The following is a 20,665-nucleotide window of genomic DNA, read 5'->3' as shown; positions in this document are numbered from 1 at the left end:
GGCAAAGCTTCGACGTCCGTATCTGACGGACACAGCGCCCACGGAGTCGACACCGACTTTGAGCCCTTACCAGGTTTCTGCGGCCTCGCTGGGGATGAGGACTGAGACCTGGATGCACGTCTTTTGTGACCATGCTGAGCCTTGTCTGAACGAGACCTCGAAGGTTCCCGATGAGAATCGCGCAGAGGACCCGAGCCCGAAGGCGCACGAGCCACGGATCGAGACCGTTCCTTGCCGGCTTCTTCTGAAGGCGCGGACGGAACTGTGCCCTCGGATTGGAAAATCGCCAGCATCTGCTGCCTAAAGGCAGCCCATTCCTCTGGAGTCGAGGACTTAGTTGGGCAAGCCACTTTCCTCGCGGCTCCATCCTCCAAGAAGGATGGGGAGGCGACCGGTGATGGCGCTTCCTGGAATGCCGAGACGAGGAGGACGAATGGCGGGAACCACTCAGGGACTGAGATCCACGGGACTCCTTCCAACGCAGAGAGTCGCCCCTCGAATGGTCGGTGGACATCCGCTTACGAGTTTTACAGGTCTTACTGGGTTTAGAACCCCTACCTACCTGGAGCTTCCCCTTACGCTCCCGCAAGGCCTTAGCAGTCAGCAACTGGCATTTGGAACAGTCGTCGGTGTCGTGACTCTTGCCCAGGCACCACAAACAAATGCGAGGCTGGTCGTAAGCAACATCTTAGACTTGCAGTCCTGGCAAGTCTTGAAGCCAGACCGCGGAGTCAGAGGGGTCGAAGAAGAAGACATATTCACGAGGAATACACGAGGCGCGCCAAGTCTCTGAATCAAACAAGTTTGCGGAAAAAACGGAACTGAGGCTGTGGGTGCCGTGCGTCCTATTTGTAACATCCGGTGACGTCGCCCTCAGCGGAGGCCTACGAGGGACATCGACCAGACGCCAGCGACGCAGGATACCCTCTGCCGAAAAAGTTGCTGAAGTGCACAGCTGTGGACATTACATGTCAAAGATGTGGAATACGTTGGAGGACACAATCTATTCAAACCACGCATACCTGACGGCCCTTTCACTTCCCCACAGAGATAAAAGATGGAGCACGAGCACACACTATGAGCAAGGCAGACCGCAAGATGAGACAGCTATCCCGGTATGGCAATTCAAGAGGAGGAGAAATGTGCCGAAAACCGAACGGGCTACAATGAGGGAAGCAACCTTGCCCTTTTCGACCCAGACCCGCAACGCCTCCATGAAAGGAATCAGAAGACCGCGGACAATAGCTAACCGGTGTTGCAGCAGATGTCAATGGTACACAGAGCATGCCTACGCTGATAAGCAGAACACTGCCACAGGACACGATTGCTACTGTGGTACCGTCCTTGACTTCGGATACATGAAAAGCCAAGCGGTTCATCACAGCCGTTGAGTCGAGGGGAGAACCAATAAGAAACCAAACTGTGGTGAATGAAAGTCGCAAAGTGGCAAAAGAAGGGAAGTTCAAAGAACTATTAAATTAAAGGGAAGACGAGCTGCAGAGGGGTTCGGCACTACGTGGGTGCTCACTTGAGAGACTCTGACAAATCCCGCATTTGTTGAAACTACTAATATCAGAAGGCCATAGGAGAGCCACAAACAGGAGGTCAAATTGGTCATAACAGGGGTCTTTCAAATCCCCTGTACAGTCGAAAGTCTTTGACTGACAAGCAATTGGGAAAGCTAAGGGAAATGAATCCCGCCTAGGGAGAACGGGGAAAGAACTCTGTGTGGTTGGCAAGAGTGAACCCGACAGAGCGATGCCGGAGTATGATGCCCTGAAGAACACTGTAATGACAAGAGTGAACCCGACGGAGGGACGTCAAAAGTGTGTTGTTTAAAAAGACATTAAGACCAGTGAAATGCAACAGGAGAAAGTGTCATTGTGAAGAGTCATAGTGAACCCAACTGAGGGAGGCTGAGATTCGAGAGGGGTCTATGCCCAGAAGGGGGGACCCGGGGGTGAAGAAACATCACCAAAAATATGACTGGAAAGCCAAAGTGAACCCGACAGAGGGAGGCAAACAAGCAACAAGGGCCTGTGCCTAGAAGAGGGGGACTAACGGGGTGAAAAGCAAACCCCACCGACTCGTGAAGGTAACTGACCATAAGCCATGGTGAACCTGACGGAGGGAGGCTGAGATTAGAGAGCGGTCTGCACCCGGAAGATGGACACCCAGGGGTGAAGAAGCATCACCCTAAATACGACTGGAAACAAAATATCATACGATTGCAAACAAAGGCCCTCATTAGGACTCCGGCGGAAAACCATGGTGCTATTAGCACCATGGTCGATGCCGGAGTCCGCTATGGCGGAATGGGGAATTACCACCTCATTCCAAGGTTGGCGGGCGGTAATTCCCCATGCCACCATGGCCCTTCCCCATTCCCATTTTTGACCCATAGGGCACAATGGGAATGGAGAAGGCAGTAAGTACGGTACCGCAAATTGCGGTACCGTACTTACCTCGCGAGTCCCTTTACGGGCCCCTACTTTAAAGGCTGGTCTAGACCAGCCGTTAAGGTCGGGTCCCGCAAAGGGACCTCGTAGTAAGGCGTTAAGGGTTTAACGGCGCCGACACCTTTTACTGCGCCATTAACCCCTTAACGCCAGGGTCCTAATGAGGGCCAAACTGTCATTTGTTATACTGAATATATCAGGTCCTCGACAGCAAGAGACTTTTTAATACAAAGAGTCATAACCATTGAGATGATCCTGAAAGCTGAAAACGGAACTGTCGGCTCGTGCTGGGAAAGCTCGAGCGTGTGCAGTGCTCAGGAGTCCCACATTGTCCCGTGCTCAAAACGTGGGGAAGGAAGACCCCTGGCTACCACATCCTGACGTATTATTTATGAACACTTCTTTCTTCATTGGAACCCCTATCCCACACTCTTTCTATACTTAGTTTTAAGGATTGGCAATAGTTACTTTTTTAGTATAGGTCCTTTTACTTTGATCAGACGCCACAAGGACTGCCTCATTTTTCATTTGATGGTCGAAACTTGCTTCCATCTTATATTTAGGTTTAGATCAGGCATTTTTCCAACCTACACTTAGTTTATTAAACACCCTTGAACTGTAATCCCTTGTGACTGTCTTTACTGTTGCCACCATGAGTTCCTTACATGAGGCTCTGACAATCTGAGCAAAACTACATATTTTGAATGACCCGGGGGTGCGTAGGGAGAGGGTTTTGGTCCTTTCCACGGATGCTCAGAAGCCCTTCAACAGGGTTAACTGGGCCTTTATGAAAGGGGTACTAGTAGAGGGGGCAGGGGGGGAACGATGGATGGGGTGGATCATGGCCTTGTACTCTGCCACAAAGGCGAGTGTGGTGGTGAACGTGTAGAAAAATAAGATTAGGCAGAGGGACCAGGCAAGAGGTGTGCGTTGTCACCATAAATATATGCCTTGGTGATGGAACTTGGTGATGGTAATCTGGCTGAGAGGCTGTAGGGATATAGCGGGGGTAAGGATAGGGGGGCAAAGGTACAAGACGAGCCTATTCGCAGACGACGCACTGCTCTATCCTACGAAGCTGCAAACCTCTGTGCCAGCCCTGTTATAGGGGTTGAGGGAGTATGGGGATTTATCTGGATTCAGGGTCAACCTGGACAAGTCTGTGGCGTTTCTAGCAGAGAACTGGAGTCAGGAGGACAAGGAGAGGATAAGCAAGTGGGGATTGTTGACGCAACGGGAGGGATTTCTATACCTTGAGGTTAAAATTACGGGACAGGTTGAGGACCTGTTTGACAAGAACTATCTCCTGCTGTGGGGCAAAATAAGGGTAAACCTACAGCGGTGGGGGGGGGGGTGATTTGGGCTTACATGGATGGCGAGATTAAACTGTATGAAGATGATGAACCTCCCCAAGATGTTTCTCTTTCAAATAATCGCCAAGGCAGTCCCTGCCCATTTCCTGGCGAATGCCCAGAAGGCCCTTGTACGTTTCTTATGGGCAGTTGCCAGGCCCAGGGTAGCTTACAGAACATTGGTGCTGCCAAAGGAAAAGGGGGGAGTGGGATTCCCAGATTCGGGGGCCTATTATAAGGCGGCCCAGCTGAGAATAATGATAGATCATTTAGACCCGGACACAAAAACAGTGGGTTCACTTGGATAACGCTGTCCTAGAGCTGGTATCGCTGGGTGAATGGATGTGGATCCAGCAGAGGGGAATAACTAGGTGAGTATTGGAGCACCCTGTTCTGGCAGTGTTTTCATCGATTTGGCTGGCAGGAGGGCAGTCCGACCCGCTGGCTTTCGACTTGGCCCTACCCCTCAGCTACATCTGGGCACCACTGCTGCAAAATGATCTTGTAGAGCATCAGCGGTTTCAGGCGTGGTATGAGGCAGGACTGTCAAGGGCAGGGCAGTTATAGGAAGTTTATGTCCTTAACACGTCTGGAGGACCATTTGAGGATGAGGGGATTATCGCTCTTCAGGTATCTGCACCTGAAAGGGGTTTTGCTAAGGCCGAATTTGGGACTAAACTTACTTGGGGAGCTCACTCCCTTTGAGAAGGTGTTGTTGCAGGCAAGGGAAACGAAGGGGCGAGTACCCCAGATATACGGGGAATTGATAAGGGGAGAGCCAGTTGGTATATTGGCAGCACAGGCAAAATGGGCTAGAGACCTGGGGAGCGACCTAATCGATCAATTGCGGGGCACAATGTGCAAGAGAGTAAAGACGTCTACGTTGTTTCTGCAATATCGAATGCAGGCATCAAATAAATACAGAAGTGGCATTATGCACCGGCAACCCTAGCGAAGATGTATTTGGGGTAGACTCACACTGTTGGCGCTGTAGACGTGCAAACAGTGACTATTATAACATGTGGTGGAGCTGCCCCCTTACACAGACATACTCGAAGGACGTACTGGGATGGCTTAAGGAGTTGGATGGGGTTAGCATGTCAATGGAGCCAAGCATGTTGCTGTTTGGGGTAGGTGAGAGGGAGGAGGACGGGGGAGGAGGGTCATATGATCTGAACCCTGTTGGTGGCAGCAAGGTGTTGTGTGGCACAGCACTGGAAAAGGGGGAATGTGCCCGATGAGAGGGCATGGGTACAGAAGGCTTAGTCCATTTATAATAAGGAATACTTGACATCTCCTGGACGAAACACGGACGGACATTGAAAGGAATTGGCTGCCTTTCTTTAACAAATATGGTTGATAACCTGTTCTAGGAAAATAGAGGGAGGATAGAGGACTCCACTAGAGGGAACGGCGGAGGTGCGAGAAATGTTGGAGTTAAATGTTGTTCACAGTGGTGAAATATTGATGTTTGAAAAATGCCAATAAAATTACATTTTCCAAAAAAAAGTGCAGAGGCGAGAATACACCCCTGCTTTGAACCCCTTAAACCTCTGTAGGTAGATATTGGTTTCGACAAGTCCTTGCAGGTTTAACCTGACTTGTATCGATGTATCTGAGCATAACTGAAAAATTAATGATTGAATGTATGCCGGAAATTCAGCATCTTTCTTTTTTTGAAATAGCAAGTGTAGGGGAGGTATGGTATCACAAGTATGACACTGACACAAAAAGGTAGCAATTGTAAAGGTTCCTGGGTTTGGAAAAACTCCTACTTTGCCCTATAACTAGGATGGGAGTAGTCTTGACCACCAAACAATAAATAAAACAGTCCTAATTGAGTTAGTCAAATCAAAATGGCCTGTGCTAACAAAACCTAATGCTTGCCCTATCTCTTTTCAAAAAGTGTATAAAGGAGATATGATTGTAAAGGATAATGAGTGTTCAAATAAAACAAATAAATGTGGATGAATCAGCTGTCCTCCCCACGTTGGACAGCACTGAGTAAGGCGGTCCCTGTAGGCAGGATGACACACTTTGGCTCGGGTTTTTAACACAGAAACAGTTGATGTTTCTATTTCCAGTGTTCCAAACAACGTTCAGCAAAAAGTTTACGCCGGTCCACCTCGGTCGGGCTCAGACCTTTCACAACAAAAGTACAACAATACGTCGAGGGTCTTCCTTCCCCAAACTATTACACTTCAAGTCTCCCTCAGTCGGGCTCAGACCATTTCCGGATGTCGAAGACTTTCGAATGTGAATTGCTTTCTCTACAGATCTCGGCAGGACCACTTCGACTCAAAGTTCAACTTCCAGCTTTTTACTCTCCCCCACTCTCTGGGTTAATTTTGATCCCTTCACTGTTATGGTTCATTCACTTTATCACTTCAAACAATTCACCTTTCATAGAGACTTCGAGTGGGCTACTTCCTTTCGCCAGACCATTCTGTTACTCAGTATGGCTGGTTTTTGCAGCTATCCTTACTTTAAAGTTAATTCACAGGTCTGCCTTTCTTCACGTCTCATCCACACATGTGCAGCCTTCACTTGCGATATAATGTTGCAACTTCAATCTTTCCTGAACACACACCGGTCTCTCAGGTTGCTTGCCAACTCACCAGCTGTGTGCGCTACTTTGTCTTTAAAGTTTTCCAATTCACAAGCCAAGGTTAGTACCAGAGGCTTGGCCTAGCCTCCCCAACTCTGCCGTTCACCCGCGAGGGTCAGTGACGTCCTTGAAACACAATGCAGCCTTCTGCTTTGGGATTTGGCCTTCTCCACGTGTCTTTAGCAGCCTTTTGGAGGCAACAACCTCCGGTAGAGAACTCCTGGGGTTCTCGATCGCTGCTCTCGTCCCTTGGTCCATCGCTCTGCTCCATGTAGGTTTGCCTTTGCCCCAGAGGTTCTGCTCTTACCCTGAGTTCCACCTTACTCAGAGTGTCTCTATGTCCAGCCTTTAATCTGCGTGAAGAGAGCTAATTGGTATCTGATGTATGCACTTAAATTCAAGTGCCTCACTTTGCCTGACATGACTAGCGGGACATGTCCAGTGCATTGTATAAAAGCTAGTCTTGTTAGTCTCAGTCCTCCTCTTCCTCGGCCCAGGTTTGTGTAGAAAGGGGGGGGGAGGGGAGTTGTGACATCGGAGAATCCCAAAAAATAGGTTGTGTTAGGTGTACAAAGAAAGGGGGGGAATACCGTGCCTCACCATTGGCTGCCTCACCCCCACTCCCTGAAGACCCCTCACCCAGGTGATCCTCCCGCACTAGTCCCCCCGGGAACGGGATCCAAAAGTGATAGCCGTGTCCTGGCCACCTGGATGATAAGTCCCAGAGGACCAGCTTCTGGATGGGTTTTTAAAATAAAATGTGTGAGCCCATCTTGTCCCCGGGCTCTTGATGTGCTTTTTAATTTTTTATTTGGAATATATTGTCACCCTGATCAAAATCTAAGGAGTCGGTTATATTCCAATTATGATTCCCCTTAAAATCTGTAAAAGTCAGAGAGGCATATAATTTTAAGAAGTATTGCACCCATACTTGCTCCTGAATCTGCTTCGTCTGCAATGGTAAATGCAGCTCATTGTTACATAATTTCAGTAGGGACCCTATCTGAACAATGTTCCTAGATGCTATCATTCGGAGCATGCTCTCCCTATCTTGTTGATACATCAAGGCTAGATAGCATCTCAGCCAGTTTTTGGTTAATGATCTTGATATCAGCTCTAGATGGCTGGATGCTCTCAAGTTTTTCTTTAATTGGGTTTTCTTAATTCTTACTTCCATATCAAAAACATGCTTATGTTTGAATGAGGGTCTAATACCTTTCCAGTTTAATCTATAAATAAACTGAGAGATGCCACATACTAGCCGTCAGACTTAGATAATGGGTCAAGTCTCGGAACGTCGTTCATTATACAAGCATATAATTCGTCCAAAGTTGCATTCAACCATCTAAATCCATTTCTCCCTCCTGTGGCCTCCAGGTTAAAATCATAATGATCCCCTTGAGGATTTAACCGGAGTACTTCCAAGGTGGTTAATAATAACTCATGATTGCTATTGACTTGTGTTATCACCTGTAAATCTTTGACATTCATGAACGCTTTCCTCTCAACAAAGAGATAGTCGATAATTCTGACCTGTGCAACCCGTCTCAGGTTGGACGGGGGGGAATATCTCCCTTAAAGGCTCCATTCAGCATAACGAAACCCTGATTTTCCATTAATGCCAACCACCTCTTAGCTCTAGAAGTCATTAGATGAGCCCCTATCTGCAAGCATTGAATGTTCAATTCTCCAGCTACTACTACTGAGATAGTATTAATATCTTGTAGGCTTACATCCAACATTTCTTATACACTCTCCAAGAAGAGAAAATCTGAGATTGACTTAGAATTCCAATATAAATTCAAAAGGGCGTAATGCCCAATAGAACAATCAAGCTTAGTTAGCTGCGTAAAGGGATTAGGCAAGGCCAAGTCTCTAAAGTAATTCCAATTTTAATTTTACAGGCTATTAACAGTCCCAACCCCCTTCTGCGCCTTAACCGCCTCCGCCACAGTTACAGCAGAACCATCCCATACTGGAGGGATGTCTCCTGGAGCATAACGATTTCAAGATCTACCAATGGGTTTTTTTTTGGGACAATAAGTGGTTGACGGAAGCGGCCAGTGGTTGATCGTGGTGAGGCTTGACGAGCTTAACAGTGCAGTGCGTGACCTCTTGAAGACGCAGTGAGGTCCTTTCTGCACACACTGAGAGCAGGGAAGAGCTGAGAGTAGCGGGAGCAGCAGAGAGCTGCAGCTGAGCGTCACTGGCAGTGCTGCTTTGAGCTACTGAATCCTGGAGCCCACGCCGACTGGGATAGAAGAAGCCTGGCGCAAGCCGCGCCCAAGGGGTCTAAATCAAGATGTGGTATGATTGCCATAGAGTTCATACGCGAGAACAGTAAGCCCAATAAACCCAGTGACTGCGGGACAAGAGGGTCGTTTGAGCTGTGCTTATTGTCGGCACTCACCAATATTTGTTCGTTTTTCTTTTGGCGGCATCACCGCACTTGTTATTATTACTACCTGCAGAACAGCAATGGGGCAAACAGAAGGAGGGAGATCTGAAGGAGAAAAATGTGATGCAGGCGCCGCAATATCAAAGGGCGCCAGAGTGGGACTCAGCGCGGGGAAGAAAGAGCTTTGCAATGAAGCAGTAGCAAACCAGCGAAGAACAAGGGGTTGGTCCATAAATGCACTTGCAGAACAGCAGAATAATAAGCGCAAAAGGGCCAGGGTTTCTTCCTTTAACTCGACGCCAATCTGAAATAAGGGACTGCCAGGAGACTGGCGTGCGTTTCTTCAAAGTTGTTTAATTTCATTCCAGAAAAAGGCCCTCCTGCTGCAGGCGAGTATCCGGCATCAGGAGCTTGCACACATTAACATACATAGCTGGGGAACCGTACTAAGATTCCATATCTCCTGGGAGACTGCACAACATGTTCGTTATGGACTGTTAGAGGGATGGCAACAACAGCAAAATACACTTTCCAAAGGAGCATCAGAATACAATTTGTTAATATACATACATGTTTACTTGTAAGTATTGACAGAATGTGCATGCCCATATATGGTGCTTTGATCATAACAAGTTAATTGAATGCAGTTTAATAATACAGTTTTATAACAGGCATCATTGACCATATAAGGTGTACAGGGATCATAATTACGATTGGATAAGCAGGAGTTAAAAGCAGCTCTTGGATATCGGGCATTAACCAGTGACCAGGAGCTGCCACTGGGTAACAAGGAAGAGAGTATTTATTTATTATATAGAACTATATTTAGTTTATATCGTTCCATGAATCTAGCTTCCACGTAGGATTCAAGCCTATCATTTTATCCATTATTTATGACCCCTTATGCTTTAAAATGTTTAGATGTGTCCTTTTGTTTAGTCATGGATTTTCCCAAATGTGCAAGATGTACATAGGTGTGTTTGTTCTGCATCAACCGGCATGGGGAGCCAAAAGTAGCTCATGGTAGCTGTTGGTGTCAAGCTAACCGGTCACATCTAGGCACCAAGCAGGAGCTAAATAGCTCCCAGCTCCCCTCAATTTCGATCCCTGGGTGTGTAAGATTATAGTAACAAATTACCTGTAAGATTAGGGGAGTATATAACAGATCCCTATGTGATATTAACGGTGTATGTTTGGAATGTGAATAAGGGAGAATAAAAGACATGTCTAAGGGACATTCAAAGCATAATGGATAATGTACATGGGACAGACATTTAAAGTTTGCATCACATGCACATGTTACATTTGGGGGGGGTGTTTTGTACAAGCTTCAGGTTCCAGAGGTAGCTCCTGTGTACAGGTTGATGTCGGATACTCAAGAGCAGCTTTTAGTTCCTGCTCATCAAATATTCCATGCATTCCCCTCTGCAACCCCACTTTAGTCCTGCACCGCCTAGCCTTGTCCCCCGCCCCCTACTGCTGCACTCGCCTGCTCTGACTGGTCTCAACCCATACTACTTTCTGACGGCCACTACAGAAATAGTAAAGAGACACTTTTACTGTTTTTCATAGCAGTGGTCTTAGTTTGTACGGTTTAAAGGAAATTGGGCACGAAAATTCATCTTGGCAGCTATTAACATGACCCATACACCCCTCCCCCAAAAAAGCACCAGCATTTTAATATTGATAAGCCCTGTGTTCAGGAGAGGATAGGGCCTGTAATAGCCCTGAGCCTTTGCAGTAACACACCCTTGCTAGAACCTACCTCGACTCTGGCTGGTAAGCCATCACAGGCCCTGTTCACTAGGAATGCAGGCCTTATCGACATGCTTTTTATCTAGTAAAAGTTCTAACTATGTGGGAAAAAGAGGCAACGTGTATTATTCTATCAATGTATAATTCAGGTTTTACTTACATACTCGTAGCTTGACGGTTCAGTGCTATCTTCACTATCTGACAGAGGAAATTCATTGCAGTATGTAAACGGTAGATCAGTTTGCCTCACAAAACCAAGTTCGCCATGATGGAAAAGATCTACATTAAAAAAAAAAAATACTCCACATTAAAAAAGCAGATACTTGGCATGTTGAATATAGTAAATCAAGTTAACAATAAATCTACCTTATCTATTGTTTACATTAATAGAATGTGTCAATTAACAACTCAACATGGGTATATTTTACAATTTGCGAGCTACTAGCCATTCAGAAAGGTCATTCACCCACTGGAATGAAAGCAAGTTCTCCGCATGCTCACAGAACGTCATTTCTTACTCACAGATGGTGAATTAGCAAGTGAAAACTTTGAGGCCTGACTCAATATGTCAAATATCACCATTCAAGAAAACGACTAATATATATGTAACATCTTAAGACAAGTTTACGGGATTTCAGTGAATTAGAAATTCGATACTCAATCACGTAGTTTAAAAGACTAATCAGTTTCTGGGAAATGCAGTATGTTAACATGTAGTGCTCACTTCCATTGCCGGTGTACAATAGTTACTTCCTAATTTATAATTCCTGAGACCTGTGCAATTAAAATAAATAACAAATGCATGTGACAGTTTATGGCAAGTTCATAAGCTGTGATTGCAAGGACATTTCTTCGGTTTCACATTCTGAGTAGTAAATACAATATATGAACTGGGAAATAGGAGATATTGTAGGATAATCAGAGTGCTGGAAAAATGACAGACGGGTTCAGCTATTGGGAATAATCTATACAAGTAACATCACAGGAGAACGTTGTTGCTTATGCTCAGGCTTTCCTGTTTCCAGTGAAATCCGATTCCCGGAAGAAAAAGTGCCTCCTAGGATTAAACGTAAAAATACTATTTAGCCTATTGTATTGGTGCCTTAGTATGAGCAGGGATGGGGGGAAGTTTGGGGGTAAAGGGGTAGCTGGATAGGGGGATTGGCAGACAATAGGAAAAAGTCCCTACTCCCCCATGTATGCTTTCTCCCATTGCATCCCCGTCAGTCCCCTGACCTTATTCAAACACACTGCACATTCAATGTTACATAGTTGACTTTGTAAAAAAAAAAATATATATATATATATATATATATATATATATATATATATATATATATATATATTTGTATTTGTATGTGGTCAGAGCTATTTTGAGGAATTGTAGACAGATTTGTGCAATTTTTGTGGTTGCCAATTCACATCTTAAAATTGGCTAAAATTCCACAAAATAGCCCTTGACCACTGACAAATATTTGTATTTACAAAATATGGCTTTTACCATGGAATTTTCAGTGTCTCCGTTTGTGACTACAGACCATCTGTGTATGTGTATCTGTCTGGAGGAGAGCTGAAAGTGTCAGCTGCCTGTCGGCTTTAAAAGGAAAGCCGTGTGAGGCTTCCATGTACGAGGCTCGCCAGAGGCCACGGTGTCACGTCACCTCCCAACCTCCTTTGGCTCTCCAGGGCACCCGCATCCAGCGGCCCATTAGAGGCTTCAGGCCCCTTTTTGGCTGCTTAGCACTTTCTTTCTTCAAGGAGAGTTTTTAAATTAGGAGTGATGTATTTAAGGGACCATTGTAGACGCCTGTAACCTTTCCGTGTCAAGAAATGCAAATGGACATTTTATTCTGAAAGTACAATTTATTTTCCTAAATCTACAACATCCTCCAGGCAATATCACACAGAACAATTTAAACCAACTAACTACATTATTTTCAGATGCTCATATATAACACCAAATGTTTTTTAATGTAGGTAGAATGTAACATTTTCAACACATCATAGATGAAACCTGCATTTGTCAAACACAAACAGGTAAACTTTCACATTTTGTTAGAAGCCTTTCAAACCCCAAAGTCCATTTATTGCCTTTTGCTGAATTGCATTATAGTATTTGTAGTCTTGCAGTCAAGATGAGGGGAATAATGCCACAATTGTACACTTTTTCCTCAACATAGTTATATATCGATTTATACATTTGTGTGAGTACCTTACTATGTTATGCATACTTTTCAAGTTATCTTTATACAGCAGAGTACTGTCGAAAGCCAGATATGGGGGTGAGGAGAGGAAATGATAAGAGGGCAAGTGAGTCATGAATTGCATTCCTGGAGACTGGTGCAGTTATTTTTCCCTGACTGTGGCTGCTTTTCAGGGCACGAATAAAGGATGCATGTGGGTCGACAGTAACTTTTTTTCAAAGGGCGGACACCACCCTTGGGTTTTTTTGAGTTTGGCAAGTTTGCTCAAGTATTTGGCTACCAGGATTTTACCCAGATTGTCATGTTCCCAGTGCAGACGCTTACACACAGGAAAACAAGCACTTGTCGCATATTTGGATTTTGTTTTTCAGGGAATATTTCACTACAGATTGCTGGGTTTAAAAGGTGAGCACCTTTTATACTTTGCCAGCATATTTATTGGAACATTTCCTCTCAGGTTTTTTTTCGGGTGTTAATATTTTTTGTAAAAGTCCAATGCCCTTTTGTCTTGCACACTTTCTTCTAAGGGGAAGGTGTATATTTCACTTTAAGATATGTTCACTTACTGTGTGTATATTTATGGGTGCCAGCTTTTGATTTTCGATACGGAGACAAAAGTTCCCACACAGTGAGCGAGAGAGCCGTGCTCATCCCCAGGCAAAACAACACATTTTAGAGCACATGTTGCAGCAGGAATAGGAAAAAAGCCATATGATTTACAGGAAGGTATAAACATATAACATCTCGGCAACAATCACTTAACTTGCTGAGTTGCCTTTGCAACATTCTGCTATAGGATCCCCTGATATTCCTGCACCCGGCAAACAGTTTTGGGCTGCAATTAAGCATCAGGAGGTACATTAATGAGACTCGCTTCTTATTTTGTAGTGAGCAGCACTTGATAAACAGTTATCTGCTTGGAGTGTATTTCTTTTGACAGTCAAAATAATCCTTATCTCCACCAAAGTCAGTGCACCTGGGGAAATCCTTTTATCACACTATGCCTTATCTTATAAAATTAGAAGTGTCTACAATTTGGATAGGTCATTTTCACAAATCAAAGCCTTCATGGAAGGAACAGAAAGGGCAAGGATGGGCAAAGGGTTCCTGAAAAAGTATTGCATAATTTACTACAATAATTTTGACTTGAAGAAATGTTAGATATTACTAGATTAAAACATTCATATTTATTATCTGGAAAGTGTTCATGGCATCTTGCTCTGAGAGACATTGGCCTACTGAATGTGCATTGGCACACAATGAAACAATAAAAGAATGTTTGTGTGTTTACACTGGAAAAAACAGTTATCCACAATGCTTGAAGGGGGCAAACGGGATAACACAGGCAATTTGGACATTTTTAAACCACTACAAACAGCGCCAGAAGCCAAATAAAGGAACCTCTAAAACAGGAAACCCTACTGCGCTGCGGATGTTCAGAATGGACTTTTTTGATACTTCGTGCAATGCACTCAAAAGAATGTAGTATCTGGTAAATGTGTTCAGGGTCATCTAGGCACTTAAACATCTGAAATCTAGGATTCATACATTGTAAATGTCTTTACAACGATGGCCACATTCCCACCTTCATTTTGGGGACATGCCTATGACTGTCACCATCAGAATCACCCTCTCTTTCACAGCTGAGAATCTGATTTAAAGGGTATCAAGGTGATATTGGCATCAAAAAGAGCGCTTAAGGTTAGAAGATAGCCAACCTTCTCATGCAGATAGAGCAAAAAAGGAACACATATTACATATTGAAAACATCTCAAGAGGTTCAACCGTGGCAGCTAGATAAATAAAATCAGCAAGCCAGTTTGCACCTCCATCCACTTCTGACTGTGGGGGCGCTCAGTCTTTATACCACTTAACCCAGCTCTGTAGTGCGCACCTTCCCGCTCCTGGGGACGTCTCAAACCAAAGCCCCAATCGGTTTCCAACAACCGTCGGCATACGTGTGAACCAGGAGGACATTTTTAGATCTGAGTACCGGAGAAAACTTGGAAGTCTGTAATGGGAGAGAATAGGCCAAACGCAGGCTTGATACCTCATATCTTACCAATTTGCACCAGTGGTACAGGGAAGTAATCACAGATGGTGAAAGTTCCCCTCCTGTAAGTCTACTTAGTCTGGAGACTTCTTTAGGAAAGTTGCATCTGGGAATTACAAGATGTAGACAGCAAGATTTAGACACAGAGTTGATGTGGTGTGAACGTGTCAGACCAGTGTCCATGGTGCATCCAAGGTTCTTTTCTGCATTGGTTGCGGTGGGTGGAGAGCCTAGGGAGAACAGCCAAGTGGTGGGTTGGGGGAAGAGGGCTGGCTTACCTGCAGACCATGATTTCGGTTTCTCTCTGGTTGAGAAGGGGGTGGTCAGTCATCATCCAGTGGGTGATTACTGTGAGGCATGAAGAGAGGTCAGTATGGGGGATGAAAGTCTTCGGGATCTTGAAGATAAGATATATGATATGGCATTTATAATACTCCTATACACAAGTGTTTCAAGGCGCGATGAGGCAAAGGAGGGGGAACAGAGGGAAGACAGAGACAACGATTTTACAAGGCCAGGTGTCATTCAGATGGCGCAAGTGCAGTACATGAAATAAATAGAACAAATAAGCAATAAGTAAAAAGTACAGCCGGCTGGTGGCAAGTGCAAGGGTAAGTGCAGACATCAGGTGTCAAGTGCTGGTAGGGCACTGTAGAGAATACAGAAAACAGTCCCCAAGTGCAGGGGTTGCCAGGGAGGCAGTGCAGGTGAAAATTTGAAATATACTTGTAAACACGCCCAGATACCTCCGGGTTTGGTGCGCGATATGAAATCATTAAACAAACAAACTGGCGGGGGAGGGGACCTGGGCTCGAGATCAGAAAGTGGCCAGGTAACCAGTGAAGTTTCAGTTTCAGCCAGGAGTTCAGCAGGGGAGAGGAGGAGAGAAATCAGAAGCAAAGAGGAAGGTTTTGAGGTGCTTCCGGAACCATAGATGGTTCTCCTCAAGTATCAGGGAGGCAGGGATCTGTTCCAGAGGGAGGCCGCAGCCGAAGAAAGATCTACCACCAACTCGTTGCTTGGAGAAACGACTGACCCTGAAGGAGTTGTAGGCGGATGAGCGAAGACCTCGTAAAGGAAGATATTTAATAAGAGAGTTGAAGGTATTGAGGACCCAGGCCCCAGACAGCCTTGTGGACAATGCAGAGGGTTTTTAACTTAATCCTCGCAGCCACTGGGAGCCAGTGCAGAGATTGCCTGGAGAGATACGATCCATGGGCTTGAGGCCAAGGACAAGTCTTGCAGTCCTATTCTGGATGAGTTGAAGAGGGTGAAGAGTAGAAGCAGGCAGATTTAAAAAGAGGCTGTTGCAATAGTCCAGCCTAGAGAGAACCAAAGCTCTGGAGACAGTGAGCTTCGGGGGGAAGCAGGGGAAAGGAAGAATACCTCTGAGGAGGTGCAGGTGGTAGTGTGACTTCTTAAAGACGTCAGAGATGTGAGGAGAGAAGGAGAGTGTGGAGTCGAAGATGATCCTGAGGTTTATAGGATCGCAGGTGGGAGCAGGAAGAGAGCCAAGAGAAGTCGGCCAGAGAGTGACAGGAAAGGAGGGAGCGGGTGTGCCGATGAGAATTGCAGATAATCTGTTATGCTATGTTAGGTTGATTTAACCCGCGAACTGATGCCATGTGCATGGTCTTCAAGCACTCACATGGCTCTGAGGGAAAAGTGGGTAGAGTTGTTCAGTGAGGGAGAAAGGGATAGGATAGAATTTGTGCTCATCTGTTGACGCTTGCAGAACCAGTAGAAACTGGCATTTGTGCGTGTGATCTTTCTGGGTGTGCTTTATGATGTGCGCGGGACTTGTTGTGTCTGTAAGGCTGGCAGCCAGTGTCCGAGTTTTATGTTGGATGCAATGAAGGCAATTCTCCAACCAGACCGAAACACGTGTCTGGGGTTTCTGTTGGTACTCTTGTTCAGGGGAGAATTGCCTAGCATTTCGGTGCTGGACTGCCCCAGGGCAGGACAAAGACTGATATGTTTGGGATATTTCTTCTCTGTGAAAGATAGTGAGCTCAAGACTCTGGGTAAATCTCTCGTAACCAGGACTAATGTCTGGCAGAGGGACTCCCAGGACCCCCCTTGTTAATTTCCGAAGTCTTATTGGCCTGCGGTATGCCCTGCTGTCGGCGACCATTGGACGCGGCCGGTGGTTGGCTGGAGGGAAGCGTGCTGTGCGTCAAAGGTTTTGGGAAACGCCGCCATGGTGTATCGGAGGACAATGCAGTGCCGAAAGGGACAAACATACTTTACGGCATGTTGTGGTGGGAAGAAGGGAAGGAGAGGGTGCGGGAATGAGAAGTTGTTCATGTGATATATGTGTCATGATTCCAGAAAGCCAACACAGCCCCCATTTAGGTACACAGGGGAAGCAGAGTCCACAATCTCAGTCAGCAGGTCTAAGATGGATTCAAGCCTGGCAGAAAAGGCACTTGTATCATTCATTATACCTTTCATAGCACTTCAGTGGTTCCTATACTTCAAACATGGCCGCCGCTAGATCCGAGGAGAAAACTTGCTGCACGCTCCATGCTTTTAGCGGAGGGAGCTTCTTAAGCCCCGCCTCTGCTTGTGCGCTCGCTTCGCATCTTCACCGCTGACAGCGGGTAACGCTACCGGCGCAACTCTCCACAGAGACCTGTCAAGAAAAAGATTAAAGACATCAGTTTTCAGAGAGTAAAAAACAGGAATTCATAGTTATCTGAAATACTTACCAAACCAAAGCATTTTCCGCAGAATGTTCTCAGTCAGAAGAGTTTGTTCGTCGCCACAGTAATTCCCGTCAGGCTCTCCCTCACAGCTGCGGCACTTCAAAAGGAACGCTCACCGGTCACAGCTACATCATCTCGCCTTGAAGTACCTCAGCAGTATCTGCAGTGTCCGAAGGAATTTGCCACAGCATTCCGGAACCCTGCAAACAAAAAAGGTATTCAATTAGCCAATAAACTTAGTTGAATCTAAGAAAATAGAAGTTTAAATAAGTTAACTTACCTGAAGTTTCTTCACATTGTCACCACTCCATTACAACTGCGCTTGTGTAAAAGACTACTGTCTCTCTGCTGAGATGAACTTACGCTAGTTGGCGTTCTTTGATCTCTAGTTAACGCCACAGTCATCCGCAGCCGTTAACCTCTTGGGATCCAAAGAACCTGCAACAGAAAGGGGAAAAGATATTAGAAAGAAAGCTCTCCAACGTAGGGACTAGTACGAATCTTAAGAGACTAAAGACTTACCTCAGATATTTAACCCAGATAAATCTTGGAACAACAAGGACATAGCTTAAGTAAGGAATTCTCAGTCCCCTCAGCTTTCTACGTTAAGTTCCTTCATTTTCAACGTGCCTCTGTTGTATTCAGGATGGAGAGTTCCCTAAAACAAAGACACAGGTGAGAAGGGAGACACTGGTGGTTGGACCAGGGGCATATAGTTTCAACTCAAGGTTAAAAGGGAATTATAGAAGTTCTATTGTTATTGTTGTCACACAGGAAAGAAATCCCAAAGGTCCTCCAGCAACCGGTCCACAGGCAAGGAAGGCATTACGCTCCCGAGGAGACCAAGTAAGCGTTACAATATGTCAGTAGGTGGAAGTAGACGGTCGTGTGTCTGCAGTATCCGTGCGTATTGCACCAATTTGCGGCTGCCTCCCCAGGTGACTACCTTGTGTGGTGACCGCAGGCAGTGTGCATTACAGCACCGTAGCTGGTGAGGTGACCTGTTTCCATGATCACTGATGGCACAGCAATGTATACAATGTTGGTTCCATGGGTGTGGGGATTGGTAGCAGATCCTAGAGTGTCTACCGCATGCCTGGACCTCATGGAGTGGCCCGTCATGTAGTGTGTCCATTGGGTGCAGTGGTGAAGTACTGGGTGCTTAAAAGTGGTAGGGTTGCACAGTATGTACCTGGCCACTTGTTCAGCTGCATGACTATGTTCTGCTGGTTGTGGGCAAGATCTACACTGGTGGGTGCATTGCTAAAAGGCCATAGGCCAGGCACTGAAGAGCTTAGGCCTGCACCATAGTCACGGCACCATAATGCATGCATGCAGTTTAAAGTATGCATGTCTCTGAGGGAGGTGACGTTTAAATAATGGTGCAGCAGGAAATTGTAAACGTGGTAGAGGAGCACAAGTAAATTGATATGTATACAGTACTATATGGTGTATAATATTGCACAGCAGGTAGCCACATGTCGCCATTTGCATTTGGTATGGGTTTGCCTTTATACCACCCATCGTATGGTACATTTGTGGATTGCGGCACGCAGCAAATGTTCCCATTCCTGGCGCCAATATGTTGTGCTGCGTCTGGGCAAAGCGTACACTTTTGAGTACATGGCCAAAGCCGGTAGGCCGTTGGCCATGCACCCAAGAGAGTAGGCCTTGGGCATACCCAGCTCCACATAAAGCCACCATACAGGGGTAACTCTGAATCTCTCCGAGGATGGAGATCTTTGAAGAGTGGCTGTCGAGAACATTTTACACTTGGTGGAAAAAGCAAAGGGAGGTAATATGCATTCACTAGCACATGGTGTAGGTCAGTGAACACGTTGTACATTAGGGACCAATTTCTTGATATTTCTGTTTCCATGGGTTGCCCTGTACAGGACACTTGCTTGAAGAAGTGTCTTAACACATTGCGCCATGAGAGGAACCCGTCAGCATCACTAAGTGCATGTGTACTGTGAGTGTGTAACGGTACGTCTGGAACAGAAATGATAGTGTTCAATGCAGTGGTCTTGCATGTGATAGTTCCATGCTTCTGTGCCTATTTCATACTGTCTAATGAGGGAGTGTTGCAAATGTAATAGTGGAAACGGAAGAAGGACTGTGTCTGATTTTCTGGGGTGCGACCCTCGCTGTAGCTGGGAAGAGGCATGTGGTACAATCTGCCCTTCTGAGCATGGTGGCATAGTTGGAAGGAGTGGAGGCTTTTTGGGGCACAGTCTTTGAGTGGGCTTTCGGGTGCATGGATCTCCTTTGCACATGTGTAGCCTCTGTCAGTACTGTTGATATGGTGGTCGTGCATTTTGGTGCACTACATTTGGGGTACATGTCGTGCTCACGTTTGCACGCTCACCTAAAGAAGCTGATGACAGCAGTGATGTAGATGTTTCCCACTGCCAAGGCTATTTTCTCATCGATAACACCAAGAGGAGCATGGGACCATGCCAGTGTACTTTGTGCACAGCCAGAGGTCGGGAGGTGTGGGATAAACAGAAGCATGTGTGACTTTATGTGCAGTGCTAGGATGTTCTGCACCACCTATGAAAGCATTAATAACCAGCAAGAATTCCACTGTTTCCAAGGAAATGTAATTATTTTTACCTCCTTTGGCAATGCTGTTTTGTTTGCCACTCTGTAGGAAGTGTTGCACAGAATCCTGTAGAAATGTAAGAGAAGCATTGACCTTCAGTCGATAGATATGTCAGGACGAGAAGCAAACAGGCAGTCAGTGAAAGAGAGAAAATGCACAAAAAATGTATGCACGCACGTACATAACAAAAACAAGACAAAATGAAAAAAATAAGTGTTTTCAGACACAGTAGACAAGACACACTCCCTTATCCACCACACCCCCTCCCCTCCTGTTCCTAGCACGGTAACTCTGCGGATTCCGCTGTACTTTTAGGATTAGATGTGCCACAACCGGCTCATTTTAGGATGGCAGCTATAGCATTGGCACTGTGGAGGCTAAGGCATTGCGCATTGTGGTTGCTCGTTGTGGTGTGTACACAAACACTGTGGCAGAATGTCTGTTTGTACTGAGAAATGTAGGAGGCTATGGCAAAAGTGTGCAAGGGTAGTGGCAGGCATTCTGTTTGTATGCATGGACTGCA

The 20,665-nt window shown here is 45.8% G+C and overlaps 1 protein-coding gene across 1 annotated transcript in view; it reads right to left on the bottom strand.

Moving 5' to 3' along the window:
- The window catches only part of LOC138521105 (transcription factor Spi-C-like), a 119,702-nt gene that overhangs the window by 45,437 nt on the left and 53,600 nt on the right, over positions 1-20,665 (bottom strand). Inside the window, exon 3 of the mRNA XM_069633674.1 lies at positions 10,733-10,851. Within this exon, the coding sequence (XP_069489775.1) occupies positions 10,733-10,851 (119 nt within the window). The remainder of the gene's footprint in view (positions 1-10,732; positions 10,852-20,665) is intronic.

Source organism: Ambystoma mexicanum, chromosome 13 (assembly GCF_040938575.1).
Source record: "Ambystoma mexicanum isolate Mex_15411 chromosome 13, UKY_AmexF1_1, whole genome shotgun sequence".
NCBI lineage: Eukaryota > Metazoa > Chordata > Amphibia > Caudata > Ambystomatidae > Ambystoma > Ambystoma mexicanum.
Note: the sequence above shows the minus strand (reverse complement) of the source record. Positions and strands in the feature narration are given on the sequence as shown.